Source organism: Psammomys obesus, unplaced genomic scaffold, assembly GCF_907164565.1.
Source record: "Psammomys obesus unplaced genomic scaffold, mPsaObe1.curated_primary_1811, whole genome shotgun sequence".
Lineage (NCBI taxonomy): Eukaryota > Metazoa > Chordata > Mammalia > Rodentia > Muridae > Psammomys > Psammomys obesus.
The window spans coordinates 482,842-508,245 of NW_026596091.1; the positions used below are offsets into that span (position 1 = coordinate 482,842).

General features: G+C 43.8%; 1 protein-coding gene across 1 annotated transcript in view; it reads left to right on the plus strand.

The window, feature by feature from the left end:
* The window catches only part of Syn3 (synapsin III), a 501,244-nt gene that overhangs the window by 418,683 nt on the left and 57,157 nt on the right, over nt 1–25,404 (plus strand). The window contains exon 7 of the mRNA XM_055627972.1: nt 17,093–17,155. Within this exon, the coding sequence (XP_055483947.1) occupies nt 17,093–17,155 (63 nt within the window). The remainder of the gene's footprint in view (nt 1–17,092; nt 17,156–25,404) is intronic.

Below are 25,404 nucleotides of genomic sequence, written 5' to 3' on the forward strand. Positions count from 1 at the left end.
AGCTTTGGAGCTAAAAGGAAACAGCTTTATCCTAGGAGAAAACTGAGCCCTCCACACCACCACCATCCCCACTTGGACACTGTTGTGATCTCACTTTCCATCCCCTCCAGCCTGCACACAATTATGGAAGGGCTGCTTCAGGCTGGGTCAGCTGTGCTAGCTGTGCTACCTGTGCTAGCTTTACTCATTCATCTGGCAAAGATTTCTTGGCGTTGGGGAAGCCTCTGCTTCCCTGTGTTCTTTTATTCACAAGGAGCTGGCTGTCACTGGGCTCAGACAAAGAGGGGCTCAGAGGCCAGACAAGACAAGATGACACACCTAGTCTGGCCAGTAGGTAACCATCAGGAACTTATCGTCACAAGGTATTACCTAGTCTCCATTTGAATCTGTGATTCTCCTACCTCAGTGGTGGCTGGGATGACAGGACTGTAGTATCAAGCCCAGTTGGTAATTGCCTGTTCTGAAAACTATTTATACTGGAAACATGAGGTTGTAAAGATAGCCTAGGGGCTTTATCCTTCCTTCCTAACCCATGCACTCCACCTCAGCACAATCTGGATACAGTGTGAAAGAAAGGACAAGTTAGGTGCCAATACTCTGCACTCCCAGTAGCCTACTCTCCACTGTCCTCAGGCTGGATCCTTTATCTGGCTCTAGTCTTTCCTTACCCCTACCTAATCCCACTCTCTTCCTTCTAATGAGCACTCTGCATGCTGTTTCCTGAGTGAAAATTGAATAGCATCAGTCCTGTCTTTGGTGTTTACCACCTGCAGGATGCAGTCTTAGCCACCAACTTTATGACTTGGCTCCAAGCTCTATGATCCCACACACCATCATTTATACTCATACCTTGCTATAATGTATATTTTGGTACTATGTGGGTCCACACTGAGTGAGAGAGAGGGAGAGACCCTCCAAAAGAAATGGTCTGTGAGGCTGGGGAGGTAGCTCAGTGGGTACCCTGCATGTCGTATACACATAAGAACCTGAGTGTGATTCTAAGCACCCATGTAAAAGCTGGGCATGATGGCACTCACCAAGTTTGAGGTGAGGGGGCAGAGACAGGAGGATCCCTAAGCTCATTGGCTAGCCAGTCTAACCAAGTTGGTGAGTTCCAGGTTCAGTGAGAAACCCTGTCTAAAAAAAAAAAAAAAAAAAAAAAAAAAAGGTAGAGAGAGATTAAGGTCTCAAAAAAAAGGTAGAGAGAGATTAAGGAAGACACCTTAGACATGCACATGTGCGCACACACAAACATAAACACATACATTACACATGTGCACATACACATTGCACATGAACACATACATGCACACATAAATGGCTTGCAACAGAAACAACCAAACACAACATGAACACAAAGTAATATGAGCAGTGTGCCCCTTCTCAGCACCAGTACAGACCCCACCTGCGATCACACCAGGCTCACTTCTACATCCAGGCCACACGGGATTCTTTTGAAGCAAATTCAAGACATTCTGTCCCTTCATCTGAAAACAATTCAACATGTGTTTCTGGAAGGAGAGGAGAAGCCTTCATCTTTAGAAGCTCCATGTTTGGGGAGTAGGGTAGCCAAAACACAATGACCAAATTGGTGGTTTGGTTTGAATGTGGACATTTTATAAACTGATATTTTCAGCATGCACCTCCTGATACATGCAGAGAGCTCAGTGACTATGTGTCCACCCTCATTTGGACAAAGCAGTAAGCAATGAGAGATCTTTTCTGAGGGTGGGTGCTGGCCAGCCTCCCAGGATTTCCCTCCATCTTCATGGTTGGCTCTGGGGGTTCCTGAACCCTCTGCCTTGAATGCCACACTCTCTATTTAGCAAACTGACTTTATCTGCAAAACTTAGTACAAATTTCTCCTTGCCCATTGTCTATAGTACCTCTTGAACATCACCTTTCTTTTAAGGGAATCACCCAGACTGCACAGCTGAGTTGAAGTCATTCTGGTATGGATCCACTGCCTTTCTATCCCATAAGCCTCTATAGAGTAGAGTCTGGATCATCCCTGTGATTCTACGCCAGTGTGAGAAACAGCCTGTTCCCCACACATGGATTTGGCTTCAGCATCAGCTGAACAGATTGTTTAATTAGGTATTGAGGTTCTGGTTCCCAAGTCAGAAATAACAGCACTGTGATAGGTTCATGGAAATTAAGTGGGATGTGTCTACTATAAAGCTGCAGCAAAGCACAGCTGGCCATGAGGAGACACCGAACAGATATGGCTTCTGGAACAAGACATTTTAATGGACTCTTCTCTCTAAAAGCCCATTATCCAGAAATCTGTCTTAACCATTAGCATAGCCCTATCCTCTATCTGGGTTCTGGTAGCTTCCTCGTAATGAAATACAGCAAAAGGACCCAGCTATGGAAGCTTATAGGACAGCTTGCTTCCATACTGTCCTGTGGTTCCTTTCCCCTATCACCTCCAGTCTCTATGTGCTGTAAATCAAGCCCTGAAGACACTGGTTCCCCACTTCCCAGGATCCCTTGCATGAGGACCAGGCATGCCCTTGCCCCTGCAGCTCCAGATTGTCTCCAAAGAAGCACCCCCTTCCAACTAGCCTGCCTAGAGTCCTCATCAAGACTAATTTCTATAGACCTCATCCATCAGGCCAGCCCTGGCCCAGGATGGGGCTTGGCTGGGCTCTCAGCCCATCTATCCCCACCTGAAAGAGTCATAGATATCACCCACTCACATAGCCCTTTTTCTTATGCATCCCCCATTTTCCTGCAAAGGGGTGAAAATAGAGAATAGTGCCCTACCACAAGATTGATCTGACCACCTCCAAATGTGGTGATGTTAATATGGACCTGCTCTGGTACTCTGTGCAATTGTCCTCCCTCTCCAAACTGCATTTCCCCACCCAACATTCATCTTTGTCCCAGACAAGTGATGAGGGGCAGGATAGGCTTAATCTTAGCACTCAGCAGGGCTGCATTCTCACCAACTTGCAACACCACAGATTCTTTCTTAGAACTCTCTGGCCATTCTTCCCCACTCACACTTCACTTTGGCACGCTGAAGTTTGAAGAATGAAAGTCTCCTTGGAGTCAGGGGCTGCTTAAGGGTTGGGGACTGGACACAGGGTGCGGTTTTACAAGTAAAGAAAGGAGACAAGAGTTGGTATGTCTGGATTTGGAAGGTTCAGGCTTGCTTCCCAGCTTCACTCATCAGCTTTGTCCTTTCATTATTTATAAAGTGGGGACTGCCATCTGCCTCTCATATCTCATTAATACCTGTGACGACTGAGATGCGGTATTTACTGGGAAATGAAAGCTCCCTTTCTTTCATTCAGTAAAGGAACAAGTTGTGTTGATGGACATATGTCCCTTATCATACCTTCTGACCTCAGGTAGCACAGTCATACACTGTCTGGCCATACAGAAGACACTAGGGTAGAGTGATGAAAACTTGAGGGTCTCAAGGGTGGTCAGACATCTCTGTTTTATCTAGGCACAGCTGCCTGACAAAAGCTGCAGAAACCCTAGTCTACCTTTCTCTTGAGACTGAGTTCATACTCTCCGATTCCCTTCTCTGTTACCAAGGAACATTCATCTGCTGTAGGCATATGGTCCCATAGTCCCACAGAACCCCTGACAATCTTTGACATGGAAGTTTAGATTGGCATCTCAGAAAGCTAAGTGAGATGCAAGGAGAGACAGCTGCAGTTACAGGGATCATGCTGAGCTGACATAATAACTCCAAGAATCAGCAATACTCCTGCTCTCCCTTTGTGTCCAGCCAAGTGCTTCATGGGTACTCATTCCAAGTGATGTGGAGCCTACTGCTTCCTGCAGAACTGGTCGCACAGAAAAGTAAAGTCACTGGCCCAAGGACACACAGCTCAGGCAAACTGGTTTCGAACTTTGTACATTTTACTCTGCAGCATCTTCCACAGATGGAAGGAAAGAGGAGGAAAAGGGTAAAGAATGGCCTTGTGGACAGCAAGATTGCTCAGTGGGTAAAGGCACATGCTACTGAGGCTGAGGACCTGAGTTTGATCCCAGAACTCACTTTGGAAGGAGAGAAGCAACTCCACATTGTCCTCTAAGCTCTATTCACATGCAGTGGCATGTGCTGCCCACAAACAAACAAATGTAATATTGTCGCCTTTCTTTTGTTATTCCTCTCCATAGCTAAAGCCCCCATTTTTCCAGTTTTCCCTATCAGCTTACTTGTACACCACAATTCCTCTATTACTGCCTTACCCTCCAACCCCAGGAGGGTAAGGCCTGTTATTAGTTATCAGTTCTCTCTCCAAGGATGCAGGGTGCAACTGAGAGTCTACCCTCTTGCATGGCTGACCAATCCCATCCTGAAGCTATCCTAAATTTACCAAGAATCACCTCCTATGAACTAAAGATGCTCCCAGCATTCCTCTCACTCAGGCCAAGGACCTATGTAGTGCTGTATCTTGATCTGTGAGCAGAAATTGTGAAGGATCAGTGAGCAGAAATACACATTATAATGACACAGGCCCTGGGCATTCTCCTCTGAGCCTTCCCATTTTTCAGCATCTCTCAGATGACAACATTAGCAAGAAGAATCCAACAATTGTACTGAAGAGCTGACTCAAACAGAGGGGAAGCTGGCAGACGAGGCATGACACACATGGCTGTAAGACTCCCACTTTAATTTTAGCCAGGAGAGACTATCCTCCCTCCCAAAGATCAGACCTGAAAAATTGGCTGGAGAGCTACTGTGATGATGTATGAGCTGAGATGTTGACCATCTTAACTGTGGCCTTGAGATTTCTGGAATTTATTTGCATTTATTGTCTGTCTGTCTATGCTAGAAATGTTCACTGAGACATTCTAACCTATATTGGGATTGGGGCTGGGGTGTAATTCAGTGCCTAGTGGGTATGAGGCTCTGAGTTCAATATCCAGTACTGCAAATGTGTATGTATGTATGTATGTGTATCTGTATATGTGTATTTATGTATGTGTGTGTTAAATGTTACTAATACAATGGAATATTGTGTGTCAATAAAAATGACACATACTACAATGTGGATGAATCTTGTGAACATATGCAAAGTAAACACTAATTATGAATGTAGTCTTGTGTGTGAGTCTATGGGACATAAAGTAGTGGTGACAGTTGCACAGCTATGTGCACATACAACAAACCCAGGATCAAGCATCTGAAAGGATGAATTTTGTCATGTGTGAATCATATGTCCAGAAAACTTTTATTGTTAATAAATGTTGAAATAAAGTGTTGTGCAAGATTTAGAGGAACACTTATGGGCAGTGATGCTGTCAGGTGAGCACCTGTATGAATAGTTGAAAGAATGCCTAGAACCAGTCTGTATGGAAGAAAGGGTGGGTAATCCAGTTCCACCAATTTAATGGTGACTTTAAAATATTTTCAAGGCAAGGATTTACAAGAAGAGCAAGAGGAGCAGTCCTAAAAAGAAAAAAGAAAAAGGTGATGAATTTGGCTCACTGGTAGAGTGCTTGCCTAAAATGCTTAAAGAGTCTGCTTAAATCCCCAATATTGTCAAGAAGAAGAGGAAGAGGAAGAAGAGGGGAGGAAGAGAAACAACAAGAAAACTGGAGCTAGGGCTGAAACTCAGCAGAGCATTTGCTAGCATGCAACCAAGCATAATGGTACATGCTTGTTATCACAGCAGTGAGAAAGTAGAGACAGGAGGTCATCCTTGGTTATGTGTCAAATTCACAGCCAATCTGGCCTATGTAGGGATCGAGAGACCTTGTCTCAAAAATAAAATATTTTAAAACAATATCCATAGCTGTAATGGATGGTAATCCTGGTGTGTTTGAGTTGATCTTCAGTGAACTAACTGGGATCCAGATGTAGGTAGTGTGAGCTTCATATGCTGACTCACATCCCACAGCAATGAAGTGATGGTGTGTACTTTATCCTCTTTACAAAGCATCTTAGAGGTGAGAGGCTGTCTTAGTTAGGGTTACTATTGCTGTGATCAAACACCATGACAACAGCAACTTTTTATTTTTCAAAAAAGCTTTTGAGGCTTGCTAACATTCAGAGTGTTAGTCCATTATCATCATGGTGTATAGCATGGCAGCATGCAGACAGACATGGTGTTGGAGAGATAGCTGAGAGTTCTCCATTGATATCAGCAGGCAGCTGAGGGAAGAAGGAAAAGCAGAGACAGAGCCTGGCTCTGAAACACCAAAGCCCATGACCAGGGACACACTTAAAAAAAAAAAAAAGCCACATCTACTAGTAGATGAGCCTACAGGGGCTATTTTCATTCAAACCACCACAGAGGCTAAGAAACCTCCCCCAGGAGACTCCTGTGAGAAGATAGGGCACATGTGTACTATAGTTAGAACCTATCTGAAGAAAAAAAAATCTTAAAAGAACAGAGGGTAGCCTAGGAATTTCAGCATTCTGGTTTGGCCTCTCTTGAGGAGCCTGTACCCTGCCCTTCAGGCTTGTTTGACCCCTCCCCTAGACCAGCTCCTCCCCTGAGGATGTTCCCTTGTTGGTGGGCAGGTGCTGCCAGCCTCAGGGCTGTTTATTTCTGACTGTTGCCTTTCTCAGAAAGATAGGAAATGTAAGAGGAAAGAAGCCTTGCGTGATGGTACGGCATGGTCAGTCTAATTCTTCCAAATTTGCTACAAGTATTTTTCCAAGATACACTAAAAGGAGCAGGGGCAAAACAGAGGTGGAATTCTCAGGGCAGAGAGAGAATCCATAGGCCTCTCAGCAAACATCACCTAGGCCTTCCTGAGAGCCAGCCATGGCCCTGGGGTAGCATAAGAATTAAGGAAGGCAGCTCAGGTGCCCTCTCTCTCTCTCTCTCTCTCTCTCTCTCTCTCTCTCTTTTATTTTTATTTTAATTTTTATTAATTACAATTTATTCATTGTGTATTTCCCCTGTAGCTCCCTCCCTCTTCCTCTCCCAATCCCACCCTCCCTCCCCCTTCTCTATCCATGCCCCCCCCCCCCCCACTGCTACCCGAGGTCTTCCTCCTCTTCCTTCTGATCCTAGTCTATCAGGTCTCATCAGGAGTGACTGCACTGTCTTCCTCTGTGTCCTGGTAAGCCTGCTCCCCCCTCAGGGGGAGGTGATCAAAGAGCAGGCCAGTCAGTTCATGTCAGAGACAGTACCTGTTCCCATTACTATGGAACCCACTTGACACTGAATTGCCATGGGCTACATCTGTGCAAGGGTTCCAGGTTATCTTCATGAATGGTCCTTGGTTGGAGTATCCCAGATGCCCTTCAACTGAGAAATGGATACAGAAATTGTGGTACATCTACACAATGGAATATTACTCAGCAATAAAAAAAAAAAAAAAAAAAAAAAAGGAAATCATGAAATTTGCAGATAAATGGTGGGAACTGGAAAAGATTATCCTGAGTGAGCTATCCCAGAAGCAGAAAGACACACAGGGTATATACTCACTCATAAGTGGATATTAGACATATAATATAGGATAAACATACTAAAATCTGTACACCTAAAGAAACTAATCAAGAAGGAGGTCTCGGGCTAAAATGCTCAATCCCCATTCAGAAAGGCAAAGAGGATGGACATTGGAAGAAGGAGAAAACAGGAAACAGGACAGGACCCTGACACAGAGGACCTCTGAAAGGCTCTACCCTGCAGGGTATCAAAGCAGATGCTAAGACTTATGGCCAAACTTTGGGCAGAGTGCAGGGAATCTTATGAAAGAAGTAGGAAATAGTAAGACCTGGAGAGGACAGGAGCTCCACAAGGAGAGCAACAGATCCAAAAAATCTGGGCCCAGGGGTCTTTCCTGAGACTGATACGCCCTGTCTCTATTAGGCACACAGGTGCATGATAGGACAAGTGAATGAGGGTGGGGAATGCTCTGTGAGTGGACATCACCACACTGGCTGTAGTTGAAGATTTCTACAGGTCTTCTTAGGCAAATCATTAGGACAGATTCTTGGGAGAGTCCTCAGGTCTCAACCACAATCAACAACAGACATAAGCCCATTGCTTCCTAGGGACCTTGATGGGCTGGGGGGATTTTAATGAGTTTCCTACTGGAGAGTGAGGAAACTGAGTCACAGATCTGCTTGTGACTCAGTCAACAGCTTATAGTTCTAAGGGTAGAAACTGGACATCAAACTTGAAACCTCCTAGCTCCAGAGTTCCTGATTCCACCACCTTACCCTACACTGCTTGGGTTTTATGGCCACTGGACTTATTCTCACAAGCCTGATGGCTTCCATCCACCCACTGCAGAAAGTGCTTGGTGACAGATGGCATGAGGATCCAGGATGTCGATACCACATGGTGGCAAGGGTAGGGGGCTCTGATAGATCCAAACTGTTTCATTTTCTCCCTGGGTGATCTTTAGAAAAATCTTCCACCACTCTTTACCTCATTTCTTTGTATATGAAATGAGTATAAAAAGTAGATGAGACCTGATAGGATAGGGTCAGATGGAAGGGGAGGAGGACCTCCCCTATCATTGGACTGGGGCAAGGGCATGGGAGGAGAAGAGGGAGAGAGGTGAGATTGGGGGGATGGTGGAAGAGGCTACAGATTGGATACAAAGTGAATAAATTGTAATAAATTAAAAATAGCAGTTAGAACTGGAAAAATCCAATCTTTAATTATGAACACTCCGATTAACTGGAGTTTGGGTCCCAGCATCCATATCCAGCAGGTTCATAACAACCTGTAAATCTAGCTCCAGAGAATCCTACATCCATTATGTACCAGGCCTTATATGGTACAGTTATGGTGGCAAACAAAGCGAGAATAAAATTCCTTCCAATTTCTCAGTTGTGGCGCCCTTTTCCTAGATCACTCTAGTATGTGTCAAATTGACAAAAAAAATCAAAACAAATAAACAAACAAAAAAATTAATCAGCACAGTGAGCAATCATATGGGGAAACAGGGAGTCAAGCAGTGGGGAAGGTCCCTGGTTTGAGCTCTTATACCAACCCCCTCTTTGCAGAGCTAGCCATGCCCCAATAAAAACTGATTAGTGACCTAACCAACTTCCACTAGGCCCCACATCTTAAAGGTTCTGCTGCCTTGACACTAAGCTTGAGTCCAAGCTTCATCCATGAACCTTTGGAGACTCACTCAAACCATAGCAGTGGTTCAGCCAGGATCCAATTCTTTTTATTTATTGATTTATTTTATTACAATTTATTCACTTTGTATCCCAGCTGTAACCCCTGCCCTCTTCCCCTCCCAATCCTGCCCTCCCTTCCTCTTCTTCTCCCATGCCCCTTCCCTAGTCCACTGATAGGGGAGGTCTTCCTCCCCTTCCATATTATCCTAGCCTATCAGGTTTCATCAGGACTGTCTGCATTGTCTTCCTCTGTGCCCTGTTAAGGCTGCCCCCTCCCTCAGGGAGAGGTGACCAAGAGCAAGCCACTGAGTTCATGTCAGAGACAGCCCCTGGACCCACTTGGACCTTGAACTGCCATGGGCAACATCTGTGCAGGGGTTCTAGGTTATTGCCGTGCATGGTCCTTGGTTGGAGTATCAGTCTCAGAAAAGACCCTTGTGCCTAGATTTGTTGGTTCTGTTGCTCTCCTTGTGGAGCTCCTGTCCCCTCCGGGTCTTACTGTCTCTGCCTTCTTTCGTAAGATTCCACGCACTCTGCCCAAAGTTTGGCTATGAGTCTCAGCATCTGCCTTAATACCCTGCTGGGTAGTCTTTCGGAGGCCCTCTGTGTAAGCTTCTGTCACAAGAAACCCAGAATTGTTAAAACAGTCCTCTACAATAAAAGATCTTCTGGAGGAGATCCCTGATCTCAAGCTGTACAGTAATAAAGCCTGCATGGTACTGGCATAGAAACAGGCCAATGGGATCCAATTCTTCACATACTTAAATCTCTATTACCCAGAGTACAGAGGGAATACTTTGGGCAAAAGTATAGGACCATCCCCAGGTGCCCACTGCATAGTTTCAGTTCCACTTCACCTTGAAGATGGGGCTGGTTGAAAGCTGACTGTGGCTCAGCCTGCTGGGCTCTGATCTTCCCAAGGGAATACCCTGCAAGGAAACAGTGCTGCCCCACTTATTTTAGCTTATTTGAGTGCTTTTGAATAAGACCTTATCAGGGTGGAGAATCTGTTTTCAAAGATGGATCTGCCCCCTCAACAGGATGTCAGGCCTCTTGCCATAGGGCAGTGCTGAACTCTGGAGTGTCTGGGGCCATGGGACCGGGAAAAGGGTCCCTGAGAAGCCATCCCCAAGGAAACTAAATAAATCTATTGTTGCAAAGGGAAGAGAAAAAATAGCCTGGCCAACAAGATGTTCTCTGTCCTCTATGACCTGTCTGTTTGGGGCGGAGCTGGTCTGTAGCAATGGGATGAAAATAGGAATGGCCCTTGGCATCCATAGAAACAGCACGGAAGGGAGGGACCAGGGAAAAAGAGATGGGTAGCCATGGGGCTGTGCTGCTGTTCTTACCTGTTTGAGCTCAAGTGTGTGGCTTGTTCTGCTTTCTTATTCATAATGCCAGGAAGGAAAGACTGCTAAGGCACTTTGCACAAGAGGCCAATGGTCCCATTCCTGTCTCTGACATGATCCTTGGAAAACCATCACTCTTAGTCTGGGAGGTGATGTCATAGGTAGACATCTTCAAATGCAGATTCAGGGCGCCCACTTTCATTTCTGGAGATCAAATGTAGAAATGGATCACAATGTCTCCAAATTCTGCCTATGTCCCTTTGAAAAGCTCCAAGACTAGCCCCTTGGAGATAAAATACTAGTTCAAAGTGTTTAATGGAATTTTGTTTGTAGTAGCAGAGAAGGAGGGAAAGACTGGAATGGAGAGAGAGAACCACACACATATTTGTTCAGGACAGGTGTGCATGGAACATGGTGTAGCTCTTGCAATGACTGGGTTAAGACCATGTCTATCACAGTGGAAGGAGTGCTCATGATATAATATGTAGAGCTAAGTGTGGGCAGACATGTAGCTCAGTGGCAGAACAGGGCCTAGGTTCCATCTCCACCATTACAAAAGCAAATGATAACAGCTATTCTTGAAAAACTAAACATCAACATCAACTATCTATGTGTAACAAGTGTTTAAAAAGACAAGTGTAGTGAGCAAGAAGCAGAAGCACACCAGGCAGGTGAGATTGGTCATCTGGGCTAGAAAAGGCATGAATGGGGTAACAGAAGAGCTGTTAGAAAAATGGATGACAAAAGCAGAAAGGCAGACTGGGAAGGTGCCTCCGTGGATGAAGTACTTGGTACATAAGCATGAGAAACTGAGTTCAGATCCCCGGCATCTACATAAAAACCTGGCTATAGTAGCATGAGCCTGTAATCCCAGCACTGGGAGATGGAGACAATGTGATTCCTGGGGTTCACTGGCCAGCACTGAGCCAATCAATGAGGTCCAGATTCAGTGAGAGACCCTGTCTCAAAAAATAAGGTGGAGAGTGATAAGGAAAGACATACATTGACCTCTGACCTTCACAAGCACAAACGTGGATGCTCACACATATACACACAAATATACCACATACATACACACAAAAAAGAAGAAAACACAGAAGCTAAGTGGGAAAGAATAGATGTAAAATTCTCAGATATCATTGTAGACTACCTGGGTTTTTTAATTAGACACAGAGATGAGGGTGATGAATTCAACACAAATACAGAGATGGATAGATTATACAGCTGTAAATAATTCTCATATTGAGCCATATATACAGCTCAGTGGTATTTGCCTACCATGTGCAAGGTCCTAGGTTCAATCTCCAGTACTAAGGAGGGGGTGGGTTGGAATAGGGGGGTGGGAATTCTTGTCTTGAATTTCTATTATTATTTCAATACTATTATCTTAATTTTAAAAGTGTCACTTATCCAGAGACAGCTCTAGAGAGTTTCATAACTCCTTCTACCCCATCAGCTTGAAACTAATCAGTGACTCCAACTATTATGGTGTGACATGGCAGGAGCCATTCTAGAAATATGCCTATTAAAACACACTATAGCATAGGGGCTAGGTGCACAGTTTTTTGGTTTTGGGTATATAGTGCGGCAGAACAACATGGCATTAAGAGCCAGAGTGGGTTCTTCACCATGTGGGACAAGCTATGACCTCCAAAGACACATTCCCTTGACCCCCTTTCTCTCACCAGACCCCATCCATCTTCCATAGTTTCTGCTGCCTTTAGATAATATTTCCCCAAATCTGAATCCATCAGAAGATTAATTAACTGTTGCTTAGGTCATAGCCCTTGTAATCTGACTTTGAAAATGCCCTCACAGATGCCTCCAAGGGTGTGCTTTACTGATAATCCCTTTGGTGTCAAGCTCACTATGAAAACAATCCAACACGATCAAGGGGTTGACACTGACATTACCCAACTGTCATCACCCCTGACTGTGTCCTCCCAGTGTGGTCATCTGATTCTCCTGGACTATGGTTTCATCTTGTTCCATCCCAGGTCAGAAGGTGCTGTGGGACCAGTTCCTCTACTCTCCTTCTCCATCACCCAGTTTCCCTGTACCTCTCCTCCTTACTTCCAGAATTAGTGTGTTCTTCCCTCCCCTCTCTTCTACTTTATAATTGTGGTTTTAGTACTTTCAGCTAGATACTTTGTGCTCCTCGTTTCTCCCACCACACCCTTGCTGAACAGCCCTACAAGCTGATTACAATTCGTTCCTTTTGCAGATTGGAAAACTAATATCTGGCCTAGAATTAAGCATAGAGTAAGTGATAGAATCAGTGGCATGTCATGTTCCCTCCAGGTCCCACCAGTGAAGACTGTGACTACTATGGACAGGGCAGAGGGAAGAGAACACCCATTTCTCCTCCTCTCTAGTTCCACCTTCAAATAAGATAGACGCAAAGCCTCCAATCTTTCAATTGCTGAGTTTGTCTACAGACTACAGTGGTGGCTGGGTATGATGACTATGCCAGATAACAAAAAAACTCTCATGAAAATGCACTCAATGGATGCCTCACACTGGTCAGATGGATAAAATGGTAGTCTTCCAAGGCTGGAGAAGTCATAGGCTCTAGGGAAGAATCTAATATAATTATTTTGCTACATGAACATGTTGTCAAACTGCCTTCTAAATATTTATGCTTAAATCCATAGATCAGTGCTGCTCCCAGCCTTGGTCAGAAAAGCTTCTGTTTACAAGGAGTCACAGCCAACACAGGGTCTCACAACTGATCAAATGCTAAGAATGAGACTGGTGTGCTCATTCCTAAATGTGACAACTATGTCACCTTCTATAGGGCTCAGGAAACATTGCAGACAGGGAGACAGAAAGAATGAAAATGCTGAAGCACAGGGAGAAGCTGTCTTCAGGATGTGATTATGACTGCTGCACCCCCATAACTCATGGGAGCAGTGGCTACTGCACAAGACTGGGCCCATCAGCATCCCATTATGGATGAGGAAAAAGGCTGAGGAGCTGTAGGCAGTTAAAATTTGGAAGTCGGAGAGCCATATTCTTCAGTGGTACAGCCACTCAGCCTTCTTTAAATAAGTGGCTCCCCGACCCATGCTCTTTCAGGCAACCCTAATTAAATGTGGTGTGACAAAAATACAAAGACATAAAAGTGGGAGATGGACTTGAAGGGAAGAAAAAGGGGGTTGGTGGGAGAGGGAAGAAGATAAAAAATACAGGGAATAAATTCAAAGTGTCCATGTGTGTATGAAATTGCAAAATAGTACAGTTTTTTGTTTATTCTAGACCCTTTTTATCTCTCTCTCTTTTTTAGTTCACTTTACACCCTGGTTATAGCCCCATCCCTCCTCCTCTCCCTGTCCCCTTTTCCCTCTCTTCCCCTTCCCCCCTCCCCTATTCCTCAGAAAAGGGGAACCCCCTCTCCCATCCTCTCCAGCTCATCAAGTTGCATCAGGACTGAGCATGTCCTCTTCCCCTGTGATCTGGCAAGGCAATCTCACCAGAGGGAAGATCAAAAAGCAGGCAAGTGAGTCTATGTTAGATGCAGTCCCCACTTCCCTTACTAGAGAACCCACATGAAGCCCAAGCTGTCCATCTGCTGTCCTCTTTGTAGGAGGGCCTAGGTCCAGTTCATGCATGGTCCTTGGTTGACACTTCAGTCGCATCAAGCCTCTCTAGGCCCTGGTTACTTGGCTCTGTTTATTTTATTATGGAGCTCCTGTTACCTCCAGGTCCTTTTCTCTTTCTGCCCACTTTTCCACAAGACTTCCTGTGCATTGAGGCACTGCTGGGTAGATCCTCTCAGAGGACAACTCCGATAGGCGCCTGCCTGCAAGTTTAGCAGAGTATTGTTCATAGTGCTCTCTCCCAAAGGTTGGGTCTTTGGTTGATCCAGAAGGCCTGTAGAGAAAAGAGAAACTGAGGGTGGGGACATCTCTGTGACAAGCTGAAGACCTAAGTCAGGGTAGGCTCCTGGGAAGATATGAAAGGTACTAAAGTAGAGATTCCTAGTAGCAGAGGCCATAGAGATGTAAGAAGACACCCTTTAACTATACAAGTCTCCTAGTAAAGGGAGGGGAACACCAACCCACCCACAAAAACTTCTACCCAAAATTTACCCTGCCTACAAGGTGTGCAGGAATAAAGATAGAGCTAGAGCAGAGACTGAGGGAATGCCTAACCAATGCCTGGCCCAATAAAAGAATATGTTTTTGAAGCACAAAAGCTGGTTTAAAGATATACAATGTTTGTTAGGAATTACATAATATAAAGATTATAAATAAATGCAGGGATGAATAAGCACAGAATCCATATATTGGTTCCCTCTAGGGTGGGAGGGAAAGAATTACATCATGGCTTTCAATTGCTTGGACAGTGTTTTGTTTCATCAACTTTATGTCCCAATGCTGCTCTTGAAGTCTCTTTCTGTTGAGAAGTATTTTATAACTGTTAAACCAGCAAACAGAAACCACCAGGAATACTCTCATCACTTCATATTAGGTGGAAAGAGTGGGAAGCAAAATTGGATATGCACTATTCTCTCAATTTCATAAAAACAGAACAAATTTTAACAAACACTTATACGGCTTTTTTCTTCTCAGACTAGCAGATGATTAGGGTGGGATGACTATTATTGCTTTCTATATATAATAGTATATATTATATATACTATAGATACATATAATATATATTTAACAATTTACTGCAGTTTCCAATTATGAGTTCATATTGCCTTTGGTATCAAAATAAAATATTACTTCTTTACTTAAAAAATAAATTGGTTCACCTTGGATTCAGGAATATGGTAATATTTAGCCTGAATTAAGGGGGAAATTATTCAAGCTGAGTTGGGGGTTTACAGAATCCAACTTAAGTCCTCAGCTGGCAAATTTTTATCTGTAAAATGTTGTAATAATAATAATAATAATAATAATAATAAATGAATACCTTCCCAGATTGCCCCAATAGGCCATTGTGGGAATGTGATGACATGATATATACCTTACTCTTTGCTTTTTTTTTTTCTTTCATTTTTGTGACAAAATATTTGACATGAACACCATGGAAGGACTTACTTTAGCTCACAGTTTCAAAAGGGTCAGTCCATCCTGGGGAGGCGGTGCTGCAACATTGTGGTGGAGAGGAAACAGAATGGCACTCTGATAGGGAGGAGCCAGGACAGGACATAGTCCCCAAGAACACTTTCTCCACCTCTGACATTTTACCGCTTCCCCGCTGTGCCATCCTGTTTTGAATTCACCAAGGGATTGAACCATCCATTAGGTCAACGTCTGAACATCTAGTCATGTCTGGAAACAAATTCACAAACACACTCAGAGTATGCTACATTAATCTCCTAGGTGTTTCTTAATCCAATCAAGTTAGCAATTGAGTCCATTTGATAGTCTTGTGATCCACAGACAGTCACTGGGCAAGACTGTATAGTAGACAATGAGAAGGAAGAGCCGATTTCCCCAGGGCCCCTCATACATAAGGAAAAATGCATTGTTGGGAACAACCCAGGACAGGGTGACAGACCACTATCTGCACAGCCTAGAGAAGGGGATGTGATGATTATTATTTATCAAGGAGAGATAAACTTTGACCTCAAACAAACCAGAATAGACTCTTACAATCCAAATACCCTTCAAACAACATAGGAATGACATGAAAGAAGTAAATCAAAGCTCAGGCATGTACCCTGGTTTCCTTTCAGAATCTTTCCTTCCAGCACTCTTTATTTGTATCAAAGGGAAGGACACTCACACACCTCGAGAAAATGTTGCTGGCTGAACAGATTGAGGCCCGAACTCTGTATTCAGCCTTGTATTGGGATTAGAAGTATGTGAGAGATGGCAATGCAACAGAGTGCCAGGCAAAACAATGGGATGCTCCAAAGAAGCCAGCACTGTGAGGCTGTCTAACACTATGCCTATGAGGGTATAACTGATAAATGCTAGCAACTGAAGTGGACATGAACTGCTGCAGTGGCCTGAAGACAGCTAATATCAGGCAATGAGACTTTCCAGGTACCTAGAGTATTATTGGAAGCAGAAGTGTGGTAGAAACAATGCTATTCTCTGAACTCACAGTTTTAGAACTCCTGACATAGGACTGGAAAGTTGTCTCAGTGCTTAAGAGCATTGACTGATCTTCTAGAAGACCTGGATTCAATTCCCAGCATCCACATGGCAGCTCAGAAACATTTATAACTACAGTTCCATGAGATCCAATGCCCCCTCTGAACACCAGGCACACATGTGGTGCATATACTTACAGGTAGATAAAATACTCATGCACAAAAAATTATAAAATAATTTTCTTAAAAAAAAAGAATTTCTCCCATTTCATAACCATCCCATTGTACTTATTGTCTTGCCCATTTTGCAGATGAGGGAAAAGGCATGGATCCACGTAATACTTTACCTGCAGCTGCACTATGGGAAATCCAGAATTTGAAGCCAGTTGGCTGGAACACCTCTGTCTCTATGGACTGTTGGGTGCCCCCAGACCAGCTGCTCCTGGGAGTTCAGATGTGCAAAGTCACATTGGAGTCATAGCAGGGTGAGCTCCTGCAGAGCATTCTGTGGGGATCCCTGACAACATTCTATGAGTGAAACTTTTTACAGAACAGACAGCCCAGAGCCTCTCTATGGCCATGTTCTGAGATGACTAATGAGTGATTTCCTTTTTTGTCTTTCAGCTCACAGCCCCACACTTCCCCGTGGTGATCAAGCTGGGACATGCCCATGCTGGCATGGGAAAGGTATGAGAAGAGCTTCGATGCACATGGCACATAGTCGATACAACCACAGCTTGCCCAGACTATCTGCTGCCCTCCCCACTTGGCACAGTCCCCCAAGAAAGAGTGTCCAAAGGAATCTGCACCCCTCCTCCCTCTGCTCTCAACTCATATTCCACTAAGCTTGTATTGTATGCACTACCTCTGACCCATCAGCCTGAGCTCTGAGCATCACCTTGTAGCTCACAGTTCTCTGTGGTTATAGCTTAAGAGATGTGAAGGAACAGCCCTTTCAACAATGATATTTTTGTACCAAGTAGCTATTATCTTCTCCTCCATGTTGTAAGCTCCTGTCTTATTTGTCCCCCCATCACCTGCTGGGCTAGCACCATAAAGATGCTAACAGAACTGCACATCAGGAGCCCCTGGGGCCCCTGGCGCCCCTGGAACCCCTGGAGTCAGTCACCTTCCACCAGACTAAACAGTGTATATTTTAAAGTCTCAGATGACATCCAGGAAATCTGGATTGGTCAGCCTCTCAGCTGCAAGTATCAAAGTTTTTGGGAAAACACTCATCCATTTGTTCAAGCCATTGGGACAGTTGGCTAAATTCTCTTTCCAGTATCAGATTTCATGAAAGATTACTTGGCTTCACATACCTGCCTCCAGTGAGTTGGACATAAGGATAGGTCAGCCCAGTAAAGAGGAAAATCCAGTCCTAGACTTGTGAGCGATGGAGAGCTACTCTAGTAGACCTCTCAGGCCTCAGCAAGAGCTAAGTGACAAGGGGGAAGAAGCCTTGCATTGACCACCTCAGACAGCTGGACAGTTCTGCTCGTCATCCTATACTCTTCTCTACCTGCCAGGCTGCCCTATGGTGTCTTCCAACCTGTGATCATCCCATTCAGATGGTATAAGGAGAGTTGTAAAGGGTCAGGGTCAAGCAAGGCAGGGTGGCGGCGCAAGTTCTGTAACAGCCTCTTTAGGCTTCCTCACCTGTTAGATGAAGATTCTAAAAACAGCCTCTAAAATGAGCCTTTCTATATGAATCTGCCTACTGTCTCTGTCACAAAACGCATAAGAAAATCACCTTTATAAAGTTTGTTTCTCTATCTATATGGTTTGGGCTGTTTTGAATTTTTTGATTCATGGTTTCCTGGCCCTGTTTGAGGGCCTATATTGGCACAGTTCATCATGATGGAGGTGTGGTGAATCAAAACTGCTTATGTTATGGCAACTGAGAAGGATCAAGAGAAAAGGAGAGACTGATAGAAAGTGTAGCAAAACTGGCCCCCCTTGAAGTCCATTAAACTATGAATCCATTGATGAGATCTGAGCCCTCCTGATCCAATCACACTCACACACACACAGACACACACACAGAGATGCACACGGCACAAGCCTCTGCTTCTAAATTGCTGTAATGGGGACCAAAATTTCATCACTTGACTTTGGGAAGGGCATTTAATATCCAACCCATAATGCCTCTGTACAGACTCCTAAGAACACACACAGAATAAAGACAGAAACTTTTGCCTCTTTTCCCATTACTATATCCCAGGGCCTGGGGTGGGGCCTGGTGAACAGAGGAGATCCCTTTATAGAAGCCTATTCCTTCTTTCCCACTCCCTCCACAATCTCTACAATCTGGTTTAAAGTGCCCTCCTCATAGTTCCTAATGGCCTTCAAGCTAATTCAGTGGGCATTCTTCCATCCTGAACTGATGTCTCTACATCACTTAAGCTTTCTGAGCATTCCTTCTATCCTCAAACTTTTTCTATAGCAGCCTCTGATTCAAGTTCTTCTCCTGCCTTCCTTTAATTTCACTAATTATACCTTCAGTTTCTTTCAAGAGCAAATTCTTGTGTGCCACCCCTGACCATGGCCATTCCATAAGCACATTGTTGTCTCCCACTAACTCACTCAGCTTCAGCTACTATCCTCATGTCAACAGCCTCCGGAGTCATAGTTCCTGGATATGCAATCAAGTTCCTATCTCAAATTACCTCCCATATTTTGCAGCCTTATTTCCATGGAAACACACCCAAACAATATTTATTATCTCTCTACCTCCTCTTCATATTTTTCCTGTCCTGCGACTTCTATCTCTTTCAAACCCAAAATCAAAGGGCAAGGATGGCTTGGGGATACAGTGCTTGGCTAGCACATCCCAGGCCCTGGGTTATCTTCTATTTCCAGCATGGCAAAAACGCACAAAAACTCAGAGATGTAAAAGTCACCTCTGCCTCTTCCATGCCCAAATGGTCACCAAGTGCTTGTCACTTGACCCTTGTTTCTCTAGTTGATCCTTTCCATCTGTCCACTGTCACCATTTTGGACAGCTCTAGTAAAGTTAGAGGGGACATAAGGACTTAGTTATATCCCTATAACTTAAAATAATTCCCAAAAGGAAATAAGGAGGTACCTACAGAGACAGATGATGATCTAAAAGTCAAGAAGTCAACCCCCCAAAGTAAGAAGTTAACACAGGCAAAAACAAACACAGGTTTTCAATAATGCTGACATGGGGAAAATGGGGCTTTTCTTCTTACAATTGAAATTAGAAAACTTACAAGGAACAGTCTTGGAAAGATGACTGAGATGACATCATGTTCACGCTGAGAGAGTAAAGAACACAACACATGTATCTCTTATAGTCTTTGTACCTTCTCCTAAGAAGGAAGATGGGTGGTTGGACACCCATCTAGCAGGGACATCATGCTAGCAGGGAAAGCATGCCCTAAAGACACCTAGTAAGGAGTTATCAGTGACCTTGATGGTTTGCAAAGCTTGCTCAGGACCCAGCAGGTTATAGTCATTGACCCATACATATGTACTCCTGTGGTACATCCACAGACAAGTGCCTAAACTACAGGGGGGGGTAAGAGGATCATTAAGACCCAGTCCTTGCCCTCAAAAAAATTTATGGAGATCATCTCCTATGTAAGTACAGATAAAGCCAGGTGTGATGACATTTATGATCCCAGTACTCAGGAGGCTAAGGTAGTAGGTTCATGAATTCAAGGCTAGCCTGAGCTGCCCAATGAGAGGATATCTCAAATGTAAATAAATATACAATATTTATGCATGGAACATGATGGAAGATGATGTGAGAATGTGGAACTTAAAGGAAAGTACTTACTCCCACCTAGGACATGGAGTCTTTTACCACAGTGGAATCTCTCAAGCAGAGCCTAGCCTGAAAGCCCACTATTTTACCAAATATGGAAATACTCTGAGCAGGGCACAATGTGATTATAACACTTCCATAATGGATTAATTCCCAAAACACATAGAAAAGGCATCTCAATGAGATGACACTTGACTTGGAAAGCCAAGTAGATAGTGATCAATAGTAGTGATGAGTAAGAGTGGACCAAGGAGAGCAAAATCAAGCTTCCAAGAAGACATGGAGAAGCTGCACAAGGCTGAGTGTGTCTGGGGTTTAAGGGAACTCCATAAATCAGGAAAAAAGAAAACAAGACAAGAGATGGGCAAAGTCCCTTTCCCTAAAACAAACAATGGATACTATAAGGCAAAGGAATCAAAATCTAGTGGAACACTGTAGTGTGGAGCGGGGGGCTTAGACAAGCAGAGTGATATCATGGATGTGCTGAATAGTTTTTTTTGTTTTGTTTGTTTGCTGTTTTGTCAACTTGACACAAACTAAAGTCATCTGGGAAGACCTTAATTAAGGGATTGCCTCCCTCAGACTGCCTGTAGTATGTCCATGGGGACATTTTCTTAATTAATGATCTACTCGGGCAATGCCACCCTAGCAGGTGGTCCTGGGTGATATAAGAGAGGAAACTGAGAAAACTGTGGAGAGAAAGCCAGTAAGCAACATTCCTCCATGGCACCTACCTCCAGGTTCCTGCCCTGTTTGAGTTTCTGCTTTGACTTCCCTTATGATGGACTGTGATTGGGATGTGTAAGCCATCCTCCCCACTCCTCCCCCGAGTTCCTACTGGTCATGGTGCTTATCACAGCAATAGAAAGAAAACTAGAAAAAGGGAACACCATGAGCTCTCCAGAAGTCAGCTGGGGATCTGCTTCCCAGAAAACAGTAAGCCATGGCTGAAAAGAATATTAGTTGCTGCAGTTGTAGGAACAGGGAGGTCATTCTAGAACCTACCAGGAGGAAGGCAGAGTGCTGCTAAACACCCCACAATGCAAAAGACATCACCCCTCGCCAACAACAAAGAACTATACAGTTCCGAACATCAGCAGTGTCAAATGGGAGAAAAAATCATTGCATTTGGGAAAAAAATGATTTTATTTCCTCTGTTGAACATTTTACATTTTACATCTGGAAACCAGATGATGCTGTGTGGATTGTAGAGTTCAATGTAGTGTTTCAAAGTCCAAACATACTCCATATCAGTGGACCTATGGCTGTGGAGTCAACCAAGCACAGACCTGAAATGAACAAGAAAAAAATTACTCTCTACTGAAAATGGCTGTTTTTCTTGCCATTATTCCCTCAGTGTGTGATAAGTGGTGTGTATATTGTGCTATGTACACAGCAGGTGAATACAGAAGGGGCAGCTACTGTGCCATTTATATAAGGGACATGAGTGTTCATAGACACAGGTTTTTACAGTCTTTACAATGTTATTTTTTTCAAAGTTTTCCTCTTTGGAAAGTGCATGATATTCATTTGAATCTAGATTCCACCACTTGTGAGTTGTGACACTATAGATAAGTTACCTTACCTAACCTCCCCTGCCATCATTCCTTCTTTTGTATAGTAAAGATAATAAAAGTCTCAACCTCACATGCTAAGGACTAAGAGAAACTTCACACATGGAGTTCTAGCTCAGTGCCCGGAACAAGTGGGAACTTGGCGGATATTAGCTGTAAATAGAATGAAGGATGTCTGGACATGCTCTGAGGACCCCCAAACCAACCAAAGTCAACAGGAAAGAGATGATTAAACAGTATCAGCTGTGAGAGACTCCACTTGGCTACAAGTTCAGCATGAGTCAAATGAGTGTCAGGTTGCCAGAAGCTCACCTCAGCAAATTCCAAATATGTATGAATGAAAATGGGCTCAGTTTTATTCTCATTTGGAAAATGAAGTTCATAACCACCAGAGTGGCTAAAAAATGAAAATATTAATAACACTAAGTGTTGGCAAGGACACAGAACCTATTGCCTACTACTGAAGACAGAGGGTTTCTTTGGGTGTAGCTGGCTCTAAATGCATCATGTACAAACCAAAGCATTTGCTTATAGTAGTTTTATGTTAATTCCCAAAACCCATATGTCTATTAACAGTAGACAGAATCACAGTGTATTCATGCAAGCAGGATGTTTCAGAAATAAAAGCAAGCTAAGCTACATGTACAGTATGAATGAATCTCACAAACACACCATTGAGAGAACTAAGTCAGATAGCAAGGGTTGCTGATTTTGATAATTTCATTCACATGAAGTTCAAAGCCCTGAGGAAACCGGTTAATTGGGATACCTTAGGTGACAAAAGTTTTAGGAAACCTAAGAAAGGCAAATCTGGAGCTCAGTAGTTGAATACTTCCCTGGCATGCACAACTCCCAGGTTCATCTCCAGCACTGCAAAGTGTACTAGTCAGAGGAAAAGTTATCTTCAGGGTCACATTCTTGACTTGGATGATAGCTATGGGGATGTTTGCTTTGTATCTACTCACAGAATTGCCCTTTCCATAGTGGTGTTATATTTCAAAATAAAATAAGGTTTTAAACCATGAACAGCCATGGATGTGTGATATCCAGGACAAATGAAGGGTCCACAGCTAGAAGCATGTACTCAGTTCTTGACTGAACCCTATTTCTAGGAGCTTGAGAAAGATGCTGACATATTGGTGAGTGTAGAACACTGGGAAGAGCTATCTAGTCTTGGAGATACGCTGTAAGCAGCTTTCTCAAAGGCATGAAGCATAGACAAAGAAACTTAGACATGGTGGATTCTATATTCATTTTGTGGGCAAGACATGGAACCAAGTTAGAGAAGGTCAGGCTTGTTCAAGGAACAACTGTATAGCAATCAGAACACTGGAGTGTATCCATTCTTTTCAAGAGGGAGGTTTTTACCATTACACAGATGGTGTCTTAACCTCAGATGTTGGACACCCCCTCCCTAAATTGAGACAAATCGGTAGGTGCAAATTGTTTGCTGTTTCACACAGGTAACTTACCCATGAAGTCCCAAATATGAGGACTCAAGCCTGTAATCCCCATACCAGGGATGCTGAGGCAGGAGAATTACGATAATTTAGAAGCTAACCTGAGATACACAGTTTAGCCTATTACATACCTAGGTGGGCTATGTACTGGGACATTTTCTCAAAAAACAAACAAAAAAATGATATCTCAGGTAGAGCCCTATATTGCTCTTCATTGATGAGTTTTTATACTTTTAGTCAACTGAAAGAAATGGAGTCATATATCACCATCTGTGATGGATTCATCTTCATTATTGGCTTGGAAGGCTCATGTCCTGTTCCCTGTTTACTTCCTTCTCTGATGTCCAACCTCTTTGGCTTTCTGAATGGGAATTGAGCATCTTAGCCAGAGTCCTCCTTCTTGATTAGCTTCCTTAGGTGTACAGATTTTAGTTATGTTTATCCTATATTATATGTCTAATATCCACTTATGTGTATATACCCTGTGTGTCTTTCTGCTTCTGAGATACCTCACTCAGGATGATCTTTTCCAGTTCCCACCATTTACCTGCAAATTTCATGATTTCCTTTTTTTTTTTTTGCTTCTTTTTTTTATTAAACTTTATTCACTTTGTATCCCCCCCATAAGCCCCTCTCCCCTCCCCTCCCAGTCACACCCTCCCTCACCCTTCTTCACGCATGCCCCTCCCCAAGTCCACTGATAGGGGAGGACTTCTTTTCCTTCCTTCTGATCCTAGTCAATTAGGTCTCATCAGGAGTGGCTGCATTGTCTTCTTCTGTGACCTGGTAATGCTGCTTCCCCAAAAGGGGGAGATAATTAAAGAGCAGGCCAATCAGTTCATGTCAGAGACAGTCCCTGTTCCTATTACAATGGAACCCACTTGGACACTGAACTGCCATGGGCTACATCTGTGCAGGGGTTCTAGGTTATCTACATGCCTGGTACCCTCCAATGTATTTGCAGCTGACAAGACTCTTCTTCCCTCCCTGGGTTTATTGTATATACGCTGTGCACTAGAGCCTGCACTGAGGACTGCACATGCTCGCTCGGCTGATCCTATGATCCACAGTACCTCTCAGGTGAACACTGGCAGCTAGCTCCACAAATGGAGGAGAAACCTCCTCCTGCAATTCATGAGTGACAACCCACAGCCAGGTGATCTGCTTTCAGAGGCCACGCTTGATTAATTTTTTTCTTTCTTTCTTTTTAGTCCTTGGAATCAAACCAGGTCCTTGCAAATGGAGGCATTTGATAGTCCACTGGGCGACCTCCCTTTCTTGATTTGCTTTTCTCACCTAAACCCTTATGATTAACTTTTAAAAGCCCAGAGTGTGAAGGAACCGGCAAGATTCTTTCCAAGGTCCCTCTAACTGTGTTTATTTTTCTCATTTTCTTGGGTCTGTGGCCTTCCCAGGAAGCCAAAGCAGATGCCCCAGGTGGAAGGCCCTGGGAAGCCACTTAGATATGTAGCCTGAAGCAATGAAAAGTCCTAAATATGAAACACAGGCCAACATCTTCCACCCTCTGTGTTTTTATTACAAAGAGGCTGGATTCAGCCCAAGAGGCACTGAGTCATCTTTATCCTCCCATCATCAGGCAAGACAGGAAAGAGTATGATACAGATTTAATGAGCCTTGGAAGGGAGCAGAGCTGTTCAAGTGCCAGGTACTCCCGTGAAAGACTAGACAGGCAAGTGCTAGGAGAAAACTTGGTCCACCCTAAAGAGGTCATAACATGGGTGAATGATGCCTCTCCAATCTACCCAAGATGATTTCTGGCCTGAAGGTCAAATTCTCAAACTCTTGGGGAGATTGAACAAGGATAGCTTTGAGCAAGGAACAAGCCAGGCTGAGGAGTCATTCACAGAGCTTGCTCTCCCCATGGCTCTCCTCATGGCAAGGTCAGCAGTCACAGAGTAAGAAAGGATGAGAAGCATGTTCCAGTTAGGGTCAGAGAAGTTGTGCCAAGTCCACAGTATTACCCATAGTGCATAGTCTTTTAAGAAGAAACACTGAATTAATAGAGAGAGGGAAATGTGTTATCAACAGAAATGGGCCATTTCTGTTTGCTAGATAATAAGACCACCAAGGGCTCAGATTGTAAAAAGT